Consider the following 21,127-nt stretch of genomic DNA (forward strand, 5'->3'; position numbering starts at 1 on the left):
TTCTTTGTTCACAACTAAATTCGTTTCCAGCTGCTACACAATATTCAGCATCTGAATTATAAAACATCGCCTAACCGTTGTCATGTAATATTTCCCAGAGAAAATGATATTACATGTTTCGGGTAGGAGCTGTTCAAACTTTGGACATTGGCATCTCTTATTTTAAAGGAACATTCGGTTTTCGATGTATTCACTAGTATGAATTAGTTTTTTCATTTTGGAAATTGGCGTTTTGCTGCTTTTCATCAGAAGCAGAAGTTTGTATTTTCTAGAAACAAAACTTAAAGGGGAAGTATGACCAGTGAGGAAATGATTAATAATCAATCTTATGGTGCTCAAATGATCAAATATCATAACAAAACATTTCAAAACATTACTGTATTTCGAGCCAAAAAGTGGTGAATACTCAGTTTTCACAACTTTCCGACTCGAAATATTAAAATTACTAATTTTTTTTTAAAGTTTAAAGTGGTTTCCAATAATTTCTCCCTACTTGCTGTACACCACCCTTAAAGGCGCACAATAAAAAAAAAGTGCGATCAAAAATTTATCTCGCAGCGATCTGAAATGTATGCTTCCTTAGGTGGACGTTTCAGGAAACGAAATACATAACTACGATATAGAAATTCCCTTTGAATCGGAATTTGCTCTTACCGTATTCCACACGGGACTCTATCACATGACATTTCTGTAGTTTTTCACGGAGCCTTTTTTCAACAAAAGAAATTGAAAGTTCAAATCTCTAAACGTGAACTCTCCATTTAACTTTAACTTTAACTTTTTCTTAAAATAAAAAGACACATCAAAACGAATTTGCATCAAAATATTGCCATTTCACAGTTTAAACAATCGATTGTGGTCGTCGATTCATCAAATGAGTTTCGAAGAGAAAACTTTCAAATGGTTGATGAATCAGAAGTTCTATCATGGATATTTGCCAAGAGAAGATTTGCCATATGTGCTCAAAAAGAAAGGAGGTTTTATTTTAAGAGTTACAGAGGTATTTGACTAATATTTCTATCAGTTGGAGTTATTGGTAGCATATTTCAGAGAACAGTTGGTAAAGAACAAAAGAAGGATATTGTTTTGAGCATAGCTTGGCCTACAGAATCAGTTGCTATGATTGATACTAAAGACGTAAGGAATCTGAAATGTATTAGAATGACAAATTAGTTGTTATCTTTCAGATTAAAAACTATTTGATTGAAAGAAGTGCCAATTCTGTTTGGCTTGATTTGAAAATTTCATTTCATTCGATTGATGCTCTTTATAATCTCGAAAAAATGAACTTGTCCATCCAAATCTTCGAATCAAACTTGGCCGACCAATTTGTTTGTTTTTTTGGGAATTCAAACATTCACAAATAAATCTTATCAAGAAAGTTGGGAAAGGTGCATACGGAGAAGTGTTCAAGGGAACGGTCACACGAGGAAATAAGACATTTAACGGAGCAATTAAAGCGGTATGTTTCGGTCTTTTTTTAATTTGGAAAAATACTCATCATAATAGAAGTTAATGATTACCTATGTTATATTTCAGATGCGGAAAGATTTGGATGCAGGAAATGAGAAAATGAAGGAAGTAATGGCTGAAGCTCGTCTGATGAGAAGTCTCAATCATCCTAACATTGTTCGTTGTCGTGGAATTGCAGTTCTTGAGCAACCTGTGTACATTGTCATTGAATTTATCAATGGTGGAGGACTAGACTCATATCTCAAAAAGAATAGTCAAACTCTTACTATGGATCAAAAGAACAGGATGGCAATTTCAGCTGCATGGGGAATCGAGTTTATGCATTCTCATGACATTATCCATCGGGACATTGCTGCCAGAAATTGTCTTTATGACAACAAAAATCTGGTGAAACTTTCCGATTTTGGACTTTCGAGGAAAGGATCAGTGTATAGGATGAAGAAGGCAATGAAGATGCCCACGAAATGGCTGGCTCCAGAGTCACTTACAACATTCACGTTCTCCGGAGCATCTGATGTCTACACTTTTGGGGTTTTGCTCTACGAGATATACACGTGTCAAGAACCATATCTAGCAGTGAAAGCGGGAGAAGCAAAACGGTATATTCTCTCTGGAGCATTCCCCAACTTCACTAAACAGGCTCCACCGGAATTGAACGAAATAGTCAAAAAGAGTATATATCAATTGGATCCAGCCAAGAGAGACACAATGAAAGTGGTAATATAAAATATTACAATTAATCAATAAAACATTTTATTTCAGATAGTCAAAAAGTTGGAGACTTGGTTGGAAGTTGAACTTGTTCTTGATGAGAACGAAAAACCTGAAATTGATCCAGAACTGAATCGTTCCAATGGAAATATGCCAATCCCAGTAGATTCATCGACAAAGAAGATGCGCAACGACACCGTGTGTATCCCACCACCAGAAGTATCTGCCGTTGTTCCTCCAGACGGATGGGCTCCAATCCCGGTTCCAGCTCCCACGAAGAAACCGAAAGTGTCAAAGAAAGAGAAAGAGAGAAAGAAGAAGACTTCGGTGAGCAGAGCCAAAACCCTTGTCAATTTCAATAAAATATTCATTTTCAGAAGGACTCCTCGATGACAACAACTACAACGAACACAAATGAGAGCGAGCCGCCTGCTGATGGTCAAGTAATTTCATCGGAATCCATGTCCTCTGCAAACAAAATGGTATCCGATGCAAAGGGAGGAAGTCCTGAAATGTTGACTCCGCCACTTGAAGAGTTGAAGCCATCTCCGAAAGAAACTGAAACTTTTGCGAATGAGAAAAATAGCACTGATAAGTAATCTGTCTGAATGAATATTCCTATATTTTTCTACTTTGAAACTTGTGTCTTTTTTTTTGTTGGGAAGTAGACTTAATCTGAACGTAGTTTTCATATAGTAAAATGTTTCCAGCAAATTTTAATATTTTATTAAATATTAATAGTAAAAATAAAGCAGTAATTTGGCAGTTTTTCAAAATGTTAACAAACTGGTAAAATCTTGCAATTAGTTTGATTTTGACCCATTGACGGTGGTGGCGAGAGGTCGACTTAGCTAGCCGGCCTTCATTCCGAGAGGACAAACTTTTAGGGTGGCAAAGTATTTTTGGGGACAAAGTATCCAAAGTGACATGGTATCCAGTCGACAAAGTGCCATTTGTCTCTGACCGGGCGTATCTTCGGTGACAAACTTTTTCAACTAGTTTTTTATATATATATTTCTCGATCGATTTTTGTTTTTTTTTTCACTGGAATAAGTTTTTTCATGTAATTTTCAGCGGATTTTCGGCCTTGACTACTCACAATTGAATGTATGAACAATGATCTTTTGGGAAAATACTGTAAAACGTCCAACTAACTTGGAATATCGTAAGATTCTTACTTATAATCTGATCCTTAAGCTCCGAAGGATCACAGGGGGTACCTCCTGATGATCTGATCCTTAAGCTCCGAAGAATCAGAAGGGTACCTCCTGGTGATGTGATCCTTAAGCTCCGAAGGATCACAGGGGTACCTCCTGGTGATCTGATCCTTAAGCTCCGAAGGATCAGAAGGGTACCTCCTGGTGATGTGATCCTTAAGCTCCGAAGGATCACAGGGGTACCTCCTGGTGATCTGATCCTTCAGCTCCGAAGGATCACAAGGGTACCTCCTGGTGATCTGATCCTTAAGCTCCGAAGGATCACAGGGATACCTCCTGGTGATCTGATCCTTCAGCTTCAAAGGATCATAAGAGTACCTCCTGGTGATCTGATCCTTCAACTCCGAAGGATCACAAGGGTACCTCCTGGTGATCTGATCCTTAAGCTCCGAAGGATCAGAAGGGTACCTCCTGGTGATCTGATCCTTAAGCTCCGAAGGATCAGAAGGGTACCTCCTGGTGATCTGATCCTTAAGCTCCGAAGAATCAGAAGGGTACCTCTTGGTGATCTGATCCTTAAGCTCCGAAGGATCAGAAGGGTACCTCCTGGTGATCTGATCCTTCAGCTCCGAAGGATCACAAGGGTACCTCCTGGTGATCTGAACCTTAAGCTCCGAAGGATCAGAAGGGTACCTCCTGGTGATCTGATCCTTCAGCTCCGAAGGATCAGAAGGGTATCTCCTGGACAAAGTATCTTAGCGGACAAACAAAAATTACCGGAAACTGATGTAAAGCATGGTGAAATGGAATCCTATGGACTATTAGAAATGTTCAATAGGTGTATTCAGGACTGTCCGTCAAAGTAAAACAAAGTTTGTCAGACAAAGTTCGAACCTGGGACCTGTATCATGCAAAGTGGGCTCACTACCACTACACCAGCCATGCGAAAGTCGGCGCGCCTCATCGAAGGCTATTATAAAACTTAGTTCGCACGAGTATTATCTCCATTCAACAATAAATAACATCTCTCCACAAGAATTTCTTCATGAAACTGAAGTCGTTTGACTATTTTTATCGCTTTGTCAAGTCGAGCATAGGGTCTTTTAATTTTTTAAACATGGAAAATCATGAAAGCTGCCTGTTCCTTGTTTCCTGGATCGAAATCGAGGTATCTGGTCTGAATTATTTTCTGAAAAATGATATTTTTCATGTTCATCGTGTGTTTCTATGTATTTTGAGCTAGAAAGTCGAACAAAAATGCTAATATTAAATCGATAAATGGATCAAATAAAAATAAATTTTGGGCCTAATCGAATTTCCTCCGGATATTGTATTTTATCAGGATTTTATGTTTCTAAATTTTTTATAATGTGTTTTATAATAAAATTCGTCATTATTTCCTTCATTTCAAGCAAAATTTAACAGTTCGAGCTGAAAAATAGTTGCTGCAAAAAATTTAATTCATTTCGATGAATACGGTATACGGTCGGTGTTTGCGTACTTTGGCGTTTGCGTGTAAAGCATCTTATTCGACGCACGAAACTTTCAGTGAAAATTACCGCAAATTCGGCATCGAAAAGGCACATTACGATGGAAATAATGACGAATTTTATTATAAAACACATTATAAAAAATTTAGAAACATATAATCATTACAAAAAACAATATCCGGAGGAAATTTGATTAGGCGTAAAATTTATTTTTATTTGATCCATTTATCGATTTAATATTAGCATTTTTGTTCGACTTTCTAGCTCAAAATACATAGAAACACACGATGAACATGAAAAATATCACTTTTCAGAAAATAATTCAGGCCAGATACCTCGATTTCGATCCAGGAAACAAGGAACAGGCAGCTTTCATGATTTTCCATGCTTAAAAAATTAAAAGACCCTATGCTCGACTTGACAAAGCGATAAAAATAGTCAAACGACTTCAGTTTCATGAAGAAATTCTTGTGGAGAGATGTTATTTATTGTTGAATGGAGATAATACTCGTGCGAACTAAGTTTTATAATAGCCTTCGATGAGGCGCGCCGACTTTCGCATGGCTGGTGTAGTGGTAGTGAGCCCACTTTGCATGATACAGGTCCCAGGTTCGAACTTTGTCTGACAAACTTTGTTTTACTTTGACGGACAGTCCTGAATACACCTATTGAACATTTCTAATAGTCCATAGGATTCCATTTCACCATGCTTTACATCAGTTTCCGGTAATTTTTGTTTGTCCGCTAAGATACTTTGTCCAGGAGATACCCTTCTGATCCTTCGGAGCTGAAGGATCAGATCACCAGGAGGTACCCTTCTGATCCTTCGGAGCTTAAGGTTCAGATCACCAGGAGGTACCCTTGTGATCCTTCGGAGCTGAAGGATCAGATCACCAGGAGGTACCCTTCTGATCCTTCGGAGCTTAAGGATCAGATCACCAGGAGGTACCCCTGTGATCCTTCGGAGCTTAAGGATCAGATCACCAGGAGGTACCCTTCTGATTCTTCGGAGCTTAAGGATCAGATCACCAGGAGGTACCCTTCTGATCCTTCGGAGCTTAAGGATCAGATCACCAGGAGGTACCCTTCTGATCCTTCGGAGCTTAAGGATCAGATCACCAGGAGGTATCCCTGTGATCCTTCGGAGCTTAAGGATCAGATCACCAGGAGGTACCCTTCTGATCCTTCGGAGCTTAAGGATCAGATCACCAGGAGGTACCCTTGTGATCCTTCGGAGCTGAAGGATCAGATCACCAGGAGGTACCCTTGTGATCCTTCGGAGCTGAAGGATCAGATCATCAGGAGGTACCCCCTGTGATCCTTCGGAGCTTAAGGATCAGATTATAAGTAAGAATCTTACGATGTTCCAAGTTAGTTGGACGTTTTACAGTATTTTCCCAAAAGATCATTGTTCATACATTCAATTGTGAGTAGTCAAGGCCGAAAATCCGCTGAAAATTACATGAAAAAACTTATTCCAGTGAAAAAAAAACAAAAATCGATCGAGAAATATATATATAAAAAACTAGTTGAAAAAGTTTGTCACCGAAGATACGCCCGGTCAGAGACAAATGGCACTTTGTCGACTGGATACCATGTCACTTTGGATACTTTGTCCCCAAAAATACTTTGCCACCCTAAAAGTTTGTCCTCTCGGAATGAAGGCCTAGCTAGCCAGCGCGGGCTCCCTGTGACATAGAGATGCGTTGTTTGAGATGTTTAAGACATTTTTGAACATTTGCATGGAAAAATGACATCCCTATTATCGGATTCATCTGGAAGAACTCAAACGCTTGGAATACTAAATTTTTAGCGTCCACCATCACCCGACTGATAGTGAGCTAGGAGCCCGTTCTTCGATCGCGATGTGCCCATTGTGCTTAATGATACTTGAGCCCCCCTGAACATCGCGATTTATCAGCTTATTCAATTATCACTTGATTGAACATAATTTTTTTGTAACTAGTTGAAAATAGCTGATTGATTTAATGTTGAGCGTGACTATACTCTCATTGTTGTGAGGTAACTCAAACGAGGAGAAGTGCATCGGGTGGTTTTGATTTGTTTAAATTCCTTGTTAGTTTTATTTTACAGCAAAATAAAAATTGTTAATACATGTATTATCATCAATTGGAGAAGACGAAAAATACATGAAAATTGACGAAACCGCCTGTGATTATTAAAAATTGCAAATTAAGGGTTTTACCGCTAAAACCTAACGAGGCTCAATTGATGGGATTTCAATAAGAGCATTTTTTTGAGTCCTTATAATAATCATGAAGATTTGTCTATATAAAAAGGTGAAAACAATAGAAATATTGACAATACTTTATTGGGGCAAAATCAAAGTTCTCTATGCTTTTGGTGGTTCAGCAGATCCGAACAATCCGTATACGAGGGCCTTCGAGAAGAGGAACGAAGAGACCAAGAGAATCTGATACATGTGGATCTGAAATAAATAGTTTAGAAATAAATAGAAAAATGTAAAGTCTCACTCTATTCTGAGCAGTCAAGTTCTTGAAGGCAACTTGAAGAAGAGCACCAGAAGCTGCACTGTAGAGAGCAGACAAGAGCAAGTAAGAGAACGAAAGTGATCCAGAGACAAGTCCGAGCACAAGTTGAGTTCCGAATGCGGCTCCAACAGCTCCGCCGAGCAATGGAGTACGGGCGGTTCCAACTTGTCCGGCAATCAATGGGTACGCAAACGCAATGACCAATGGAGTAACGAAACCAAGTGGTTGAGCACTCAGATAAGTGTATGAAATCGAGTGTCCCATCAAAAGTCCTTGAACCAATGCCAAAACCAAAAGTTGGAATCGTGTTCCCGATGTCGATCCATCCTCATTGTTCAGTTGATAAGCACCGAACGCAGGAATGGCAAGAGTTGCCAAAATGGCCGATCCACCTCTCCCAATGAAAATTCCGAAAATTGGAGAAAGTACATATCCTCCAATAATGCTTGCAATTCCAGCTCCAAGAAGCAGAATTGAAGACCATCCGAAAATTTCGACGACTGAGGACGTTGGAAGACCAATTGGAGATTGTGTCTCTTGGAGAGCCGAGATGAGCTCTTGTGTTTGAGGCTGGATTTGTGATTGGAGTTGCTGGAGTTGTCCTGAACCTTCTTGTTGGAGAGCAGCCGCACGTTGACGTAGTCCTGAAAGCAGTTATTTATATATACAGTTAAGGTCACAGAGAGCACAATGGACTCATCGCGATTGAGGAACAGGCACTGTGTGCACGTTACGAAAATAATCATTTGCAATGCTCACTAGAGAATTGAGGCACATTTTTTGGCACTTTCACATAATCCGCTTGTTCCCATCGTTAAATCAAAGTTTTTTTTCCGGAAAATTATAAAGGAATATTTGTACTTTGTGAAAGTAGCTTTACTTCCAATTCCGAAAGTTCCGAAAAATTGATCAAAAACTGATTCAAATATCAATCGTCGTCGCTCATTGCCACTTTGAGTAATTTTTCAAATCTCCCAATTGAAACTAAAGTTGTTTTCTGTATACATTTCCGAAACAAAACTTCGACACAACAACGAGTGCCGATAAATTTGTTGCGCAACTCTGGTGCCAATCCTTAACAGTATATCAAAACTAACCTTCAGCAGCTTGCTGAATATCCTGAACGTAGTTGGCATATGTCTTGGTAACAAAACCAATCGATGCATCTTCCTGTCCTCCGAGTTGTGAGGCACCTCCTGGAGTAACAGTTGGAGCGACAGATGCGTCCGCTGGTTGGACTTCAGAAGCCATTGTTGGTGCTCCAGTGACAGCACTTTGGTCCATTGCAGATTGGCTTCCGTCGGCCATTTTTCTTTTTCTTCTTTAACGATTTTCACCAAAAGGTGGCTGGTATTGGATTTGTGAGTGGCACGAAGTGCTGAAAGCCTCTTGTTGAAGAAGATACCAGGATCAGTTGATGACTTACCAGAAGTTTTCCAACTCGAGACGAGTAAGAGTCGAATATAATAAAACTTTTATGAAGTTTTCGCTCTTTTATAATCAAATATTTTAGATCTAGGGCAAAGATAAGAAAATGTAGTTTTGACGATTCACGCAGAAAAGTATAGAATTTTAACTTTTTCAAAATTAGAAAAAAACATAATAATTTTGAAATTCTACTAATGAGGCACCAACAAGCTTCTCGAAACCAGGAGTGCAAATCAAGCACAAGATTGGATATTCAAGAATCAAGCATCGAGCCCCACTTGTTTGTCCAAGTTTGTCGTGCTTTCAAGCGAAAATTCTTTCAAGTTTTTTTGCAAACTTTTTAAAAATCCCAAAAAATTTTATAAGCTCAAATATCAAATATCAAATAGGTTCTAAAAATTCTAAAAACTTAATATTAAGCAAACATAAATCATCCTTTTTAAAACTGATTTCTTTTTCAAAGTGCCAGTAAATTTTCAACAGTTTAAACTTAAAATATAAAATTATCAATCCAAAAAGAAAAGTTAAACAAGTGTTTTTGTGTTGCTAAAATATCAATTCCGATTTTTCCCGACTTTCAGATAATGAATGCACGTCATCAGGCGTGCCATGCACATCTTCAGGCGTGCATACCTTCCTCATGCCTATACAGTAATTTCGTGACGGGCTCATCATGTGCTGCTTTAAATAATAAAAATGGCAAAAATTCACAACTAGGAAATATAAATGTTTGGAAATTTCAGAAAAAAACCCTCAGCCTTCTTCAAATGTTATTTTATCGGTTGAAATGTTTATAGTTTATTTATTATTCAGAAAGGTTTCTGATCTCAAAATTTTTTTTAGAAAGTGAGTATAAAAATGAATAAGCACGTGACTCCATGCGAACTTTGTCCAGTTGGAAATACGTGGCAAAAAAAAATAAAATTTTGGTATAAAAGCTCGAAAATTTGCTCATAATTCAATCTACAATCGATTTTTTCAACCGATCGTCCAACAAGAGACAAGTTCCTCTGAAAACGCAATGCCGAACCCGCCACCGAAGGAAGACACCTGGGCGTTTCAACCAATTGGAGCCCCATTCCCACCGAGTCCTGTGAAATGTATGGGAGAACAGAATATGTATGTTGCTCTTTGGTACAAGCACGGTAAACCAATCCACGGTCGCTCATGGAACAATGGAGGAGTTGTTGAATGTTCATTCCCATATAAGCAAGCTGAATTGACAACCAAGCAACAACTGGAAGGACAGATCCAGGTTCTTCAATACGTAGGAGACCATAACAATCAAGGTAAGCTTAATGGTGAAAACCTTATAGTTTTAACTTTATGAATTTCAGGTTTCTGGTACGAATGGATTAAGTACAAGGATCGTATTGAGAAGATTGACGATAAACATCAACTTGTGCGTTGTGGTGATTCATTCCCAATCTTCTGGAAGCGTGCCGAAGGAAATCTTCTTGGTTATGTCGACAACAAGACTGAGGAGGCTTGGTTCTCGTTCAATGGAAAAGTGCTGAAACAAGTTGGACCACAACTCAATGACATGTACATCATCACCCGTAACTGCATTGGTGGGCCACCATCTTGTGATTGTGCCAACTGTGGAAGTGGACCAAAGGTTCGTGTCGAGAGAGATGAATGGATGGACATTCGTGAGGGTGATGCATGGCCAACTCGTCAACTTGTCAAGGCTCTTGATAAGACTCTTGATACTTTGCCAGGTGTCAATCCAGATCAATACGTTGCACTTTGGTACATGCAGGGAGAACCTGTCATGGGTCGTGTATGGAATGAGGGTGGAAAGGTTAGTCTTGCTATTATTAAAGAATTCGCGTTCAATATGTTAAATTTCAGGTGGCTGCCAACTTCTCGTGGTTCAATAACGAATACACCAAGAATGTTGGATCTATCCAACTTCTCGTTCATCTGCCTGATAACCTTCGTGGTTTCGATTATGGATGGATTTCGTTCCCAGAAGCTGCCAAATTCGGAGACAAAGAATGGCATCCAGTTCATGTGAACAACCACAAGGGTGACATCTCAGTGGGAGTTGTCAATGTTTCTGGAGGAAAGCAAATTTTGGCAAAGGTCGATGTTCGTAATGAAAAGTACGGATATGGTTATCAAGGAAAAGAGCATACTGCTTCTGCAAAATCTTGTGCTGACAATACTACTGTCTTGTGCCGTAAGGCTAAACCAGGATGCAAGTTGGATGGTTAATTCTGTCCATTCCGAACTGTATTGAATATGTGTTTATTGATAAAAAGATATTTTCTTGTTCGTGTTTGTATTTTTTCCTGCTCCAGAAAACAAGAGAATAAAGTTAAAAGTGCGGGGGTTATCAATACGAAACAAACTAATGGGCAGCTGAGATAAGTGGCTACAAGAATTTGGCTTCAGAATTTTCTGCTAAGGAGCTACACAGAGCTGAAATTCTTTGTCCGAAAATGTCTACTGTGCTGTTGTGATATTTCTATTGAAAAATAATATTTTCTACATTTGAAAAATAAAATGGGATTTTTTAAAAGAAAATATACAACAACAATACAGCCGAAAGTTCCAGACGAAGAACAAGTTTATTAAAAAAATTCTCGTTGGTATTTTATTTCATTGAAACTTAAATTTTCTTCGGCCACATAGCGTTTGACATTTTTCTAAATTTGATTTATAAATGTAAGGACATTCAAAACAGGGATGTGCGGCAAATTTGCCGAATTTGCAATTTTTTTTGAATTGCGTGCCGTAAGGCTAAACCAGGATGCCGAATTTGAATTTGCTGAGCTCGGCAAATTTCGAAATTTGCGGCACACATAAAAAATTTGACAAAACAATTTTGACCAAAACTATTGATTTTGTAACTAAAATTTAGTAAAATGGCATGAAATTGAGTTATTTTGATGCTTAAGCAGACACACTACAAGGAACTTATTCAGACAACAATTTTATTCAGAATTCAGTTGTTCTGGTGCTCCAAAAAAAATCAAAAAGCATCACATTCTCGGAGTTTGTTAAGTACGGCAAATTTGTCGAATTTGCCGCACTCCCCTGATTCAAAATTTGTTATTTGAAAGTTTCCTTGAAATTACAGTTTGGAGACGCCGTAGAGTGGACTCCCCCTCGTCCCCTGATTTCTAGTAGCACTCGTAATCGGAAAATAACTTCTGACATCGAGAAGCGATTACGCAACCTCATATTTTTCGGATTCCTTTTTGGGGTTTCCATTTCCTGTAAGGGGGACGCCGAAATCGGCTCTCAAAAATCGAAGGGGACGAGAAGGGACGCCCCCCATAGAGAGATCATCCAAAAATCAATTTTCATTGGAAAAAATACATTTCACGTTGGAATTTAAATTTTTTGAAAGGTCAAGTTTCGCTCTAGTGTGAACTTTATTTTGTTGAAATTTAAAAAAACCGCGTTTTGTACAAAAAAATGATTATTTCACAATTGTCCGACACTGGCGATAGGACGTTTATCAATATTTCATTGGCGAACGATTTAAAGAATGAATTCAATAAAATCGGAACACGAGAGTGATGATGATCTTGCACTGGAATGTGTCAGGTTGAATGATGTGAGTGTGACTTTTATGGGAAGCAACCATTTAAGAAGAAATGCGAAATGTTATTTCAAGTTCTGATTTCAAACGAAACTTCAAAATTCCAATGTTCAGTATTGCAAATTTTGCAATTTTTGCAAGTTTTCCCGTCATGAATAAAATATCCTTTCAGGCTCCGTCAGACATCGAAGCAAGCGACAAAAATCCAAATGAACCGGGAGCGGATAAACTGGAATCGGGGAACAAGAATGTCTCAACTTCGATGATGTCTAACAGTAGTAGTAGAGATGATCCAGAAGAGGTCAGTGCTTTCTTGTGGGCAAAACACAATGCTTTAACATTTAAATACATGCATTTGAAACTATGGAATCTCTTGATTAAATTCCCTCTATAATATAATACAAGACCAATCAGCGATTTGCTCCGTCCACAGCAACTCATTGGTTGGGACATTGGCAGAGTAGTCGCTGATTGATCTCATAGTTTTCTTTTTGAGAGACAGTGGAACGGAAAAACCTAATAATTTCGAACGTGTTTCGAAACAATGCTAGACAACTTTCAACTTTTATATTTTTTCAGGACTACATTCGCAGTCACTTGATCAATCTACACGTGTACCATGGAGTGTTATTCGGATCGGAAGCTGAGAAGTTGTTGACTTGGGATCGTGCTTATCTTGTGAGACGTGCGATCACAAAACCAAATAAGTTTTTGTGCATTTCCGTCAACTGGAAAAATAAAATTTTCCACTATCAACTGGACTTTAATGAGGATGGATGGTGCTGCAAAAAGGTATTATTTAACAAATATCCAAGTTTTCTATGTTAGAATTAACTTTTTCAGTTGTATGAAAAATTCCCCACTATGCCAAACAGACGATTCCTCCACATTCGCCAACTTCTCGAAGCCTGGTCTCAAGCAACACCTTTCCTGATTCCAACGCCACGTGGATCGAATGTGCTGATCCATAGTACAATCAACCTGGATAAAAAGTTGGGCTGCGGAGCCTTTGGAGAGGTGTTCAAAGGACAATACAAAGCAGTCGGAAGCACTAATCCTCCAATAGAAGTGGCTGTGAAGCGAATACTTGGAAATGCAAAGAGAAAGCAAATCCAAGAGTTTTGCAATGAAGCTCAAATCATGACAGTGCTACAACATGAAAACATTGTTGCATTTTATGGATTTGCCTCACTTGAAGAGCCAATTATGGTTGTTATGGAATTGGTCACGGGCGGAGATTTGAGGGTATGTTCATTTTTACCTTGGTTTTTAAAACATTATATTTTCAGAAGTACTTCCAGACCACTCAAAACATTCCAAAACTACAAATCCTGTGGTTTGCAATGAACGTGGCGTCTGGAATGAGACATCTGTCGTCGAAAGGAATCATTCATCGAGACTTGGCGGCAAGAAATTGCCTCGTCACGCAGGATCTCAAAGCCAAAATATCTGATTTTGGGCTGTCTCTCCAAGGAACAGTGACAACGAAAAACCTGGAGAAAGCTCCAATCAGATGGTTGGCACCGGAATCGCTAAAATCTGGACTGTTTAATGAGAAGACAGATGTTTGGTCGTACGGAGTGTTTCTGACGGAGCTTATGACAAGATGTGAGCACGATCCATTGTACCCAAAAAGTCTCAAAGATGCCAAAGCCTGGATATTGACAGAAGAACGCCCACATAAGATGAAGAATGGAGATCCGAAGGAACTGATGGTTCTCATTGATGCGTGCTGTGAAAGGGTTAGTTTTATTGAATGTTTTTTGTTCGGAAACAATTTGAATTTTTCAGAACCCGAACGAACGGCTCAATTTCAATACGGTGAAGCGACAAATCACAGACATCTATATGGAAGCATTGAACAAAGGTCCCCAGGATGGTCGAAAACCAGAAAACTCAGCTATGACTGTGTTGACTTCAGTTAGTTTCACTTTTTGTTCTGAAAATTTGGTTCATGATATTTTTATAGAAACCATCAGAAGATCGAACCAGGATTTCATTGAATCGCAAGAAATCTGTTGATAGACAGAAGATCCCGTCGTCAAGTAAACGAAGCTTCTTTTCATCTCTTCGTAAGAAAAACAAGGATCAAGTCACACTGCCAGCCGGAATGTCTATCAGCCCATCAACTAATTCAGCCAAACCACCATCATCAGAAACGCCAAACACTGGAAGCTCATCACCAAATGCACCAACACCGCCACCACAAGCCAAATAGATTTTGTATTATAACTCGAACTTCTTTTTTTTCATTTTCTCAATGAAGATTTTGGCTGGTGTTTTTGTGAGACTTTTATTTCCAACATGATCATTTTCCGGTCTGACTTATAGTTTTAGAAAATTTCTTCTTGGCCACTTTTGTTTTTCCGTGCTTTTTGAGCTGTCCGGATTTGTTTCACTAACAAGGAAAGGAAGTGCGTTCTTATTTATTAGATTGTCAGAAAAATGTGAGCGGCCAAACCCGACTTCGAACCTCTGAAATTCGATCTGAGCAATGAGCAAAAAAAAATCTTTAATTTTTGGCAGTTTACCAAAGGTTGTCGGATAGTTTTGAAAAAATTTAATAAATTGTAGAGTGTTTTTTACGAGATATGTAATGATTTCTGACTCAGTCTAGTCCCATGTGCTACCCCATTCCAAATTTGTGATATGTGCCAGCTTGAAACACACCCTAAATAGATGGGCCGTCCAAAATTACATTTCCATTGAAAAAATAAATTTCACGGTGGAAGTTTATTATTTGAAAGGGTAATTGTTGTCTTACGTCATTTGTTCTATTTAGAATTTAGAAAAAAGAATTTCCATGAAAAAAACATCAAAAGATTTGAAGAAAAAGTAATCATTTCTACATTTTCTCAATTTGCAATCGGTCTTCATAATTTCAATGGAGAAGATCAATACTGAAGATCAAAAAAATGTTCGAAATTTTGTCAATAAAATATTGGAGAAGATTGTATTCAAATGGACTCACAAAACTTCGATGGATCTGTTCTGTGCTGCCGAGCTTGCAGAGCTCTGCCACAGAGCCCGTGAGCTCATTTGGTCTGAGCCAATATTCTTGAAGCTGGAGGCGCCGATTTGTGTTATGGGGGATATTCATGGACAGTTTGATGATTTACTCGCAATGCTCGATATGAATGGGTGGCCCTTGTCTTCACAAGAATTTGAGGCTCTCAAGGTGAGACACTTTTTACAATTGAATATGCATTAAATAAATCTAGTTTCCAGTATTAAAATAATATTTATTTAGGATACAACAGTAAGAAGTCGTGAAACAGGAAAAAGACCTCAGAGTGAACCACATTCGACACAGCCAGAATCAAGTAACGATGTAAAACCACCAGTTGCTGCTCCGAAAAGTGTGAACAAAGAGGTAACAACTGGATACAAGAGATACCTATTCCTTGGAGATTATGTCGATCGTGGACCATTTTCAATGGAAGTTGTCATTCTACTCACTGCTCTCAAACTTGCATATCCCGATCGTATTTATTTACTGAGAGGGAATCATGAATCAAGATCAGTTAACACTTCGTATGGATTCTATCGAGAGGTCAATTATCGGTTCGTTTTAAAATTATGACATCTTTGAGAATACATTAACATTTTTCAGTTATGATGCTCAATTGTACGAATGCTTCCAGAACATGTTCAACGTTTTCCCATTCTGTGCTGTGATTAACAATACGATTATGTGTATGCATGGAGGAATCAGTGAGCATCTGACAAGTTTCAATCAGTTTTCGGTTTTCAAAAGACCACTCGAGATTCCTGATGTTGGTGTTCTAACTGATTTGACATGGGCTGATCCTGATCCGGTATGCGTTCATTCAGAATTTTAAAATAATAAATATCTTTTCAGACTGAAAAAGGCTATAAACCATCCGCACGTGGTGCATCTTTTGTCTTCGGACCACCAGCTCTCCGTGCATTTCTGAAAAAACTGGATCTTCAAATGGTTATCCGTGGTCATCAAGTTGTTGAAGATGGCTATGAATTCTTCGATGGTCGACGTCTGGTCACAATTTTTTCGGCTCCAAACTACTGTGGACAGAATGACAACACAGCGGCTGTTTTTAGTATTGATAAGAAACTGAAGATTTCGATCAATGTCTTCAGGCCGGAGAGCAGAGACAAGAAACGTGGATTTGAAAAGGAGAGAAAGGCCAAGAAATGATCCTGAACTCGTTTAGACTTTTTATTCGTAGAAATAAAGAAATTGAAATTACTACAACGTATACATATCATGAAAACAATAGATTCATCAAACTTCGAATGAGTTCGATCTTTAGCTTTGCTCAAGTAACTTTTTCTTTACATTCTGTTACATTTTAACCACCTGGACTTATTCCTGTCATAATTGTTCCGAAGAAGTTATTAGCCAACTTTCGATATTATATTATTATTATATTATTTCCCTCGATTGAGCATGGAGTGAATTTTCAATAACCACAAAAATTAAATTTTATTACATAGAAATAATTTCAAATTAGAAAATGGCTATTTCGTTGTTATCCAATTATAATTACACATTAAATTACAATATTTATCCCTCGTGTTGAGCAAGGAAGAAATTTCCGGCAATTGGGTCTCCCAACTTGTTCTTCTCGATGAATTGTTTAACGTTGAACTTGGCACGAGAGCTAGGCTTCGGCACAGAGATGCGTCTTCCAGCGTGCTCCCACATAAGAATCACATAACGATGAAGATCAGTTCTTGGTCCTGGAGCTGGGCTTCCATATGCCATTTGATGTTGACCTGGAAAACATACATTTCGTGATCGTAGGTATAAGTGTGTCCTATTATTATCACCATCAACAATTTGAGAACAGAAGCCAGGTGAATTATAAGTATTCTCGCGTTTTATTATAGTTATTACCTCCGTTAATTCCATCAATAATATTGCTGGCTGGAATATTGCAGACAAGCCAGTGAAGCCACTCGGCAACAGATGGATTCTTTCTTGACAAGTTATCTGGATCAATCATAAGAACTGTGTAGATTGATTCTGGGTCAGCTCCTGGAAGAGCCCATCTCGGAGCATTTTTAAGGTTGCGAACTTGCATAGTCATTCCTGGCTCAACTTGGATTCCGTCCCAGCACAACTGAATTTTCAATGTTGTAGCAATTAACTTTTAAAAAAAACTTACATGAAGCTTCTGCTTTGGGGCATTTTCAATAATCTTTGGAGTAATCTCGTGTTGAGCAAAAGCGGCAGAAATGTCGGACATTTTTTATGTGTTCTGGAAGACGATTTTCAAAATGAGGTTATCAAATGAGAAGACTGAAGAAAACAAGAAAATAACGAAAAATAACAGGTGTTTCAAGGCGGTTTATGAGCAGACAACAACATGGAACAGAGAGAAAAGAAGATAAAGAAACTGGAGATGTGACGTGGGAACTAAGAGAAAGAGCATTGAGCACAATGTAATGGGGGAGGAAGGGGTGATGGATGGTAAGCGATGGAAATAAGAGCAAGATGTACAATGCAAGCTGGTGAATCAGAGGTGAAAAGTAATGGAACATACAAAAAGAGAAATACAACAACAAAAGGAAAAAACCCAAAACAATAAACGATTGGTTCCATTTGAAAAAAAATAGGTTGGAAGACAGTACTCAAACCTTTCTGCTAACCGAATGCCTACCTACCATTATGTTTACCTTCTACCCATACAAGTTGTTAACAGAGAGCAATGAGCGCAGGACCAATAGGGAAGAAATTAAAACATTAGGTTCCATGAAAAACGAAGCATTTTATTGGAAAACCCCATTCACCTCGGTAAAACTGAACTATTGAATGCTTAGCCCAGAAACTAAAAAAATAATTACGACGTCGGTTCATCTGGCAGTTATGAGAGTCATTCTACTGACTGTGATGTACTACTTATTACAGCAAAAAGGCGGGAAGAACTCAGATTACACTTTCATATCTTTCTTGTTCTTCATCTTTAACCCATACGAAAAGCACAACAACAGTTGACCGCCCCCATCTGACTCTAAATCTCTTCATTTGAACGATCTTTCCACCGGATGCCTACTCATCAGAGATTGAATGTGGTTTTCGAATGTTCTGATAAAATATGAAAATGAGAAAGTTTTGAACTGCTAAATTTCACGACTGTACTGAATTAGGTAAAAAAAATTACTAAATTTTTTTTCTATTGGACTTTGTAATTTTAAGTAGAATCTTCAATAGTAAAATGAAATACAGAGTTGCCATTCAACCAGCATACACCTTTAGCTAAAGATACTATTTTGTGAATTTTTTCATTTTTTGAGCTAAATTGTCAACCAAATAATTACTGATAAATTGAAAATTTCGACAATCTATACAGTTCAGAAGTTCAGACACATATACTCCTGAATATATTTATGAAAGTACAGTACTCTCTTCCTAAAACAATTGATTCGAAACGTTGTTTAACCACTTGACACCTTTCTATTTCAGCTTTCCAGAAGATATGCCAAGACTACGACAGGTGAATTTGGACGGATAACTAGCTTATTTTAATCAGTTACGCCCTTATAGTCATTTCTTTCTGACTCTTTTGCTCAAATCACACTCCTAATTTGTTTCAAATTCTCTAACTTCTTTCTTCTAATTTCTTTTCCATTTTTGATTAATCAATCATTCAAATCTCTTGAGCTGATTTTCAAAAGTCAAATGTATACATATTCTGAAGTGACCATTGATGTTACTAAACCAACTTTCCTATTAACTTTCTATTCAATTCATGGTACATTTGCATTGGTTTTCAACATTTTGGGAATATTTCTAATCATGAAAAATCCCAAGATAGTTAAAATGTATAAAGGATTTATGATTAATATGCAGGTAAATTAATTTTCAGTGTTAAAAATCACGAAAAAAGTTCACATGCAGTATGGAAGAAACCGTTAGTTTATTGGTTTGAGTGCAGCTGAAACAAATTTTGCAGTGGAAGTCAATTTGAAATTTGTAGAACCTTTCTATTAAAGTTCATAACATTAAATTTCCGCTTGCAAAATTTCCGCTAGTTTTCACCAAACTATTATAGAATAATGCATGAAGTGCAAAAAGAAGCAAAGTTATGAATTTTCTATAAACAGCATTTGAAAAATTCGATTACCAGTGGAATCAAACTTATTTTTTTTATTCAAAAAGAATCAGAAAAATAATTATGAAAAAAGGTCAATAAACTGGAACATCAGTCACAAATATAGTGCATTGAGTGAGTAACAAAAGTCGTTTTGCAGATTTCACCTGTTGAAGTCTCAGAAATTAAAATAAAGATCCAATTTTAAGATTCTGTCTCTATTGGCTGACGCTCAGACAACACTGCTAATGCAGCCAGTCTACATACTTCCAATAATTGGTGGATATACAAATGGACTTTTGTGGCAGGTGTTCAGACTATCTTCACATATTCAAATGGCAATGTTTCTCTTGTTATTGTATCTTCAAGTTGCTTCAATTGTCTGTGCAATTGTTACCAAATATCATGTTGTTTCAAATATTGGAAAGGTAACGTTTAGAAGTTGCAAACAATCACTTTCAACCAGACTTTTAAAAACACACGAGATATAATTATGCCAAACTTGAAAGATTTTTCGAACACCTAGATCACATATTTGTTGAAAATTGTGGCTGGAAATAAAAATTAAAAGAGAATAGCGCTAAAAATTTCTCGACCTGTAAGAGGAAACAAGAAATCGTAGCTGAGTAAATGATACCGGAAGCAGCTCTCGGAAAATTAAAGCAAAAAGAATTGAAAATCTTTGTCTGAAAATGTTTCATTCAAACGGGGACCACAGTTGTAAAATCTTCGGGCAGTATTATATGTATTCTAAATTTAAAACACGATTTTACGCACAAAAAAGAAATTTATCGAAGGTACCTCCTTAAGTTAGTAGATATAGAGGTATTTTAAGAAACTGAAATGAACGTGCTGTAAAATGATCAATGCAACATTCCAGCTCTCTGATCGATCAATACTATTCTGGATTTTTGTTATAGTTTATCATGGGTGTGCGTTTGTCATTACAGGATTTTTTAGTGTTTCTTGTTTGGCACGACAAGAGGAAGAAAATTTGATTAAAACGGTAAAAGTATAGAAGTTAAAAAAATAATTATAATTCTTCTTCTTCTTCAGAAGTTTCCAAATGCGATCAGCGTATTCACATTGGAAAATGTGGCAATTTACGATTTGCAAGTTAATAAGTGGATGATGATAACAACTATACTTTTTGCATTTATGCTAACTGTAAGATCATTGTTCATTTTTCATGTTAATGGTTAAAAAAGTTTCAGAGTTCTATTGTGATATCTTTTTATTTTTCCGTCCGACTTCTAAAAACACTTCCATCAAAGAGAAACACAATATCAGCTCGTAGCTTCCGTGGACATCAGATTGCAGTGACAAGTTTGATGGCACAGGCAACTGTTCCATTTTTAGTGCTAATTATTCCAATTGGCACAATTGTCTATTTATTTGTTCATGTGTTGCCTAACGCACAAGGTAACAAAAATTATCAAAATTTAAAAAAGAAATTCTGAATTCCAGAAATATCAAACATAATGATGGCAGTCTACTCATTCCATGCTTCATTGTCTACATTTGTAATGATCATCAGTACTCCTCAATACAGAAAAATGATTCGAAGAGGATTTAGGTAGAGTGAAAAACTAAATTTTTTGTAGATCTCATGAATTTCAGGGCTCAACACCCAATTATATCAACTCAGATGACAAAAGTCGGTCCACCATCAGCTGATATTAGTCTTCGATTGAAAAAACTTTCGGCTCCCGAAATGTGAAAT

The 21,127-nt window shown here is 37.5% G+C and overlaps 6 protein-coding genes, 3 non-coding genes and 1 pseudogene across 12 annotated transcripts; 8 read left to right on the top strand and 2 right to left on the bottom strand.

The window, feature by feature from the left end:
- Nucleotides 1–49: 49 nt before the first annotated feature.
- On the top strand, nucleotides 50–146 carry mir-246. The gene has a single exon (NR_002392.2). It is a non-coding gene; the product is annotated as a pre-microRNA mir-246 (primary transcript).
- A 728-nt stretch (nucleotides 147–874) lies between these two features.
- On the top strand, nucleotides 875–2,785 carry ZK593.9 (annotated as a pseudogene). Its single transcript has 6 exons — nucleotides 875–1,000; nucleotides 1,051–1,137; nucleotides 1,188–1,462; nucleotides 1,540–2,190; nucleotides 2,236–2,511; nucleotides 2,562–2,785. Coding segments are annotated over exons 1-6 (1,639 nt in total).
- A 4,358-nt stretch (nucleotides 2,786–7,143) lies between these two features.
- Y69E1A.1 (MFS domain-containing protein) lies at nucleotides 7,144–8,813 on the bottom strand. The gene is made up of 4 exons (NM_069637.7): nucleotides 8,771–8,813; nucleotides 8,442–8,722; nucleotides 7,327–7,988; nucleotides 7,144–7,280 (listed from the first exon to the last, which is right to left on the bottom strand). The coding sequence occupies exons 2-4, from the start codon at nucleotides 8,650–8,652 to the stop codon at nucleotides 7,185–7,187; spliced, it is 969 nt and encodes a 322-aa protein (NP_502038.1). The 5' UTR covers nucleotides 8,653–8,722; nucleotides 8,771–8,813; the 3' UTR covers nucleotides 7,144–7,184.
- Nucleotides 8,814–9,725: 912 nt separating this feature from the next.
- On the top strand, nucleotides 9,726–11,049 carry nsph-3.1 (Nematode Specific Peptide family). Its single transcript, NM_069638.6, has 3 exons — nucleotides 9,726–10,061; nucleotides 10,110–10,576; nucleotides 10,627–11,049. Exons 1-3 carry the CDS (start codon nucleotides 9,794–9,796, stop codon nucleotides 10,990–10,992), a joined length of 1,101 nt encoding a protein of 366 aa, NP_502039.1. The 5' UTR covers nucleotides 9,726–9,793; the 3' UTR covers nucleotides 10,993–11,049.
- Nucleotides 11,050–12,212: 1,163 nt separating this feature from the next.
- Y69E1A.3 (Tyrosine-protein kinase) lies at nucleotides 12,213–14,607 on the top strand. The gene is made up of 7 exons (NM_069639.5): nucleotides 12,213–12,343; nucleotides 12,501–12,629; nucleotides 12,908–13,120; nucleotides 13,172–13,573; nucleotides 13,618–14,070; nucleotides 14,120–14,248; nucleotides 14,298–14,607. Exons 1-7 carry the CDS (start codon nucleotides 12,275–12,277, stop codon nucleotides 14,544–14,546), a joined length of 1,644 nt encoding a protein of 547 aa, NP_502040.2. The 5' UTR covers nucleotides 12,213–12,274; the 3' UTR covers nucleotides 14,547–14,607.
- Nucleotides 14,608–15,170: 563 nt separating this feature from the next.
- Nucleotides 15,171–16,558, top strand: Y69E1A.4 (Serine/threonine-protein phosphatase). The gene is made up of 4 exons (NM_069640.2): nucleotides 15,171–15,506; nucleotides 15,579–15,892; nucleotides 15,942–16,146; nucleotides 16,191–16,558. Exons 1-4 carry the CDS (start codon nucleotides 15,213–15,215, stop codon nucleotides 16,503–16,505), a joined length of 1,128 nt encoding a protein of 375 aa, NP_502041.1. The 5' UTR covers nucleotides 15,171–15,212; the 3' UTR covers nucleotides 16,506–16,558.
- Nucleotides 16,559–16,778: 220 nt separating this feature from the next.
- Nucleotides 16,779–17,571, bottom strand: Y69E1A.5 (Phosphatidylethanolamine-binding protein). The gene is made up of 3 exons (NM_069641.5): nucleotides 17,479–17,571; nucleotides 17,208–17,433; nucleotides 16,779–17,086 (listed from the first exon to the last, which is right to left on the bottom strand). The coding sequence occupies exons 1-3, from the start codon at nucleotides 17,557–17,559 to the stop codon at nucleotides 16,875–16,877; spliced, it is 519 nt and encodes a 172-aa protein (NP_502042.1). The 5' UTR covers nucleotides 17,560–17,571; the 3' UTR covers nucleotides 16,779–16,874.
- Nucleotides 17,572–17,937: 366 nt separating this feature from the next.
- Nucleotides 17,938–18,035, top strand: Y69E1A.11. Its single transcript, NR_056590.1, has one exon. It is a non-coding gene; the product is annotated as an Unclassified non-coding RNA Y69E1A.11 (non-coding RNA).
- A 162-nt stretch (nucleotides 18,036–18,197) lies between these two features.
- On the top strand, nucleotides 18,198–18,336 carry Y69E1A.12. The gene has a single exon (NR_056591.1). It is a non-coding gene; the product is annotated as an Unclassified non-coding RNA Y69E1A.12 (non-coding RNA).
- On the top strand, nucleotides 18,288–21,124 carry sri-19 (Serpentine Receptor, class H; the record flags this gene model as incomplete). 3 transcript variants are annotated; one of them, NR_131607.1, is made up of 8 exons in its annotated part: nucleotides 18,288–18,460; nucleotides 18,777–18,807; nucleotides 19,614–19,832; nucleotides 20,285–20,410; nucleotides 20,461–20,571; nucleotides 20,619–20,826; nucleotides 20,872–20,980; nucleotides 21,025–21,124. NR_131607.1 is itself a non-coding variant. In NM_001276854.1 (7 exons), the coding sequence occupies 7 exons, from the start codon at nucleotides 18,790–18,792 to the stop codon at nucleotides 21,122–21,124; spliced, it is 891 nt and encodes a 296-aa protein (NP_001263783.1). The 3 variants fall into 3 exon arrangements, 2 of the variants coding, with proteins under 2 accessions (NP_001263783.1, NP_502043.1); NM_001276854.1 differs by lacking the exon at nucleotides 18,288–18,460 and having other exon boundaries at nucleotides 18,790–18,807; NM_069642.1 differs by lacking the exons at nucleotides 18,288–18,460; nucleotides 18,777–18,807 and adding an exon at nucleotides 18,993–19,163.
- Nucleotides 21,125–21,127: the final 3 nt, after the last annotated feature.

This window comes from Caenorhabditis elegans, chromosome IV, assembly GCF_000002985.6.
Source record: "Caenorhabditis elegans chromosome IV".
Taxonomy (NCBI): Eukaryota; Metazoa; Nematoda; class Chromadorea; order Rhabditida; family Rhabditidae; genus Caenorhabditis; species Caenorhabditis elegans.

Excerpts from the sequence above, each read along its gene's own strand:
- Y69E1A.4 (NM_069640.2), top strand. The coding sequence starts at position 15,213 with ATGGAGAAGATCAATACTGAAGATCAAAAAAATGTTCGAAATTTTGTC. Across the intron at positions 15,507-15,578 it reads AAGAATTTGAGGCTCTCAAG|GATACAACAGTAAGAAGTCG; the intron begins GTGAGACACTTT and ends ATATTTATTTAG. Across the intron at positions 16,147-16,190 it reads CATGGGCTGATCCTGATCCG|ACTGAAAAAGGCTATAAACC; the intron begins GTATGCGTTCAT and ends ATATCTTTTCAG.
- Y69E1A.3 (NM_069639.5), top strand. The coding sequence starts at position 12,275 with ATGAATTCAATAAAATCGGAACACGAGAGTGATGATGATCTTGCACTG. Across the intron at positions 12,344-12,500 it reads AATGTGTCAGGTTGAATGAT|GCTCCGTCAGACATCGAAGC; the intron begins GTGAGTGTGACT and ends ATATCCTTTCAG. Across the intron at positions 14,249-14,297 it reads CTATGACTGTGTTGACTTCA|AAACCATCAGAAGATCGAAC; the intron begins GTTAGTTTCACT and ends ATATTTTTATAG.
- nsph-3.1 (NM_069638.6), top strand. The coding sequence starts at position 9,794 with ATGCCGAACCCGCCACCGAAGGAAGACACCTGGGCGTTTCAACCAATT. Across the intron at positions 10,062-10,109 it reads AGGAGACCATAACAATCAAG|GTTTCTGGTACGAATGGATT; the intron begins GTAAGCTTAATG and ends TATGAATTTCAG. Across the intron at positions 10,577-10,626 it reads TATGGAATGAGGGTGGAAAG|GTGGCTGCCAACTTCTCGTG; the intron begins GTTAGTCTTGCT and ends GTTAAATTTCAG.
- Y69E1A.1 (NM_069637.7), bottom strand. The coding sequence starts at position 8,652 with ATGGCCGACGGAAGCCAATCTGCAATGGACCAAAGTGCTGTCACTGGA. Across the intron at positions 7,989-8,441 it reads TATTCAGCAAGCTGCTGAAG|GACTACGTCAACGTGCGGCT; the intron begins GTTAGTTTTGAT and ends AACTGCTTTCAG. Across the intron at positions 7,281-7,326 it reads ACTTGACTGCTCAGAATAGA|ATCCACATGTATCAGATTCT; the intron begins GTGAGACTTTAC and ends TATTTATTTCAG.
- Y69E1A.5 (NM_069641.5), bottom strand. The coding sequence starts at position 17,559 with ATGTCCGACATTTCTGCCGCTTTTGCTCAACACGAGATTACTCCAAAG. Across the intron at positions 17,434-17,478 it reads CCCCAAAGCAGAAGCTTCAT|TTGTGCTGGGACGGAATCCA; the intron begins GTAAGTTTTTTT and ends TTGAAAATTCAG. Across the intron at positions 17,087-17,207 it reads TATTGATGGAATTAACGGAG|GTCAACATCAAATGGCATAT; the intron begins GTAATAACTATA and ends TATGTTTTCCAG.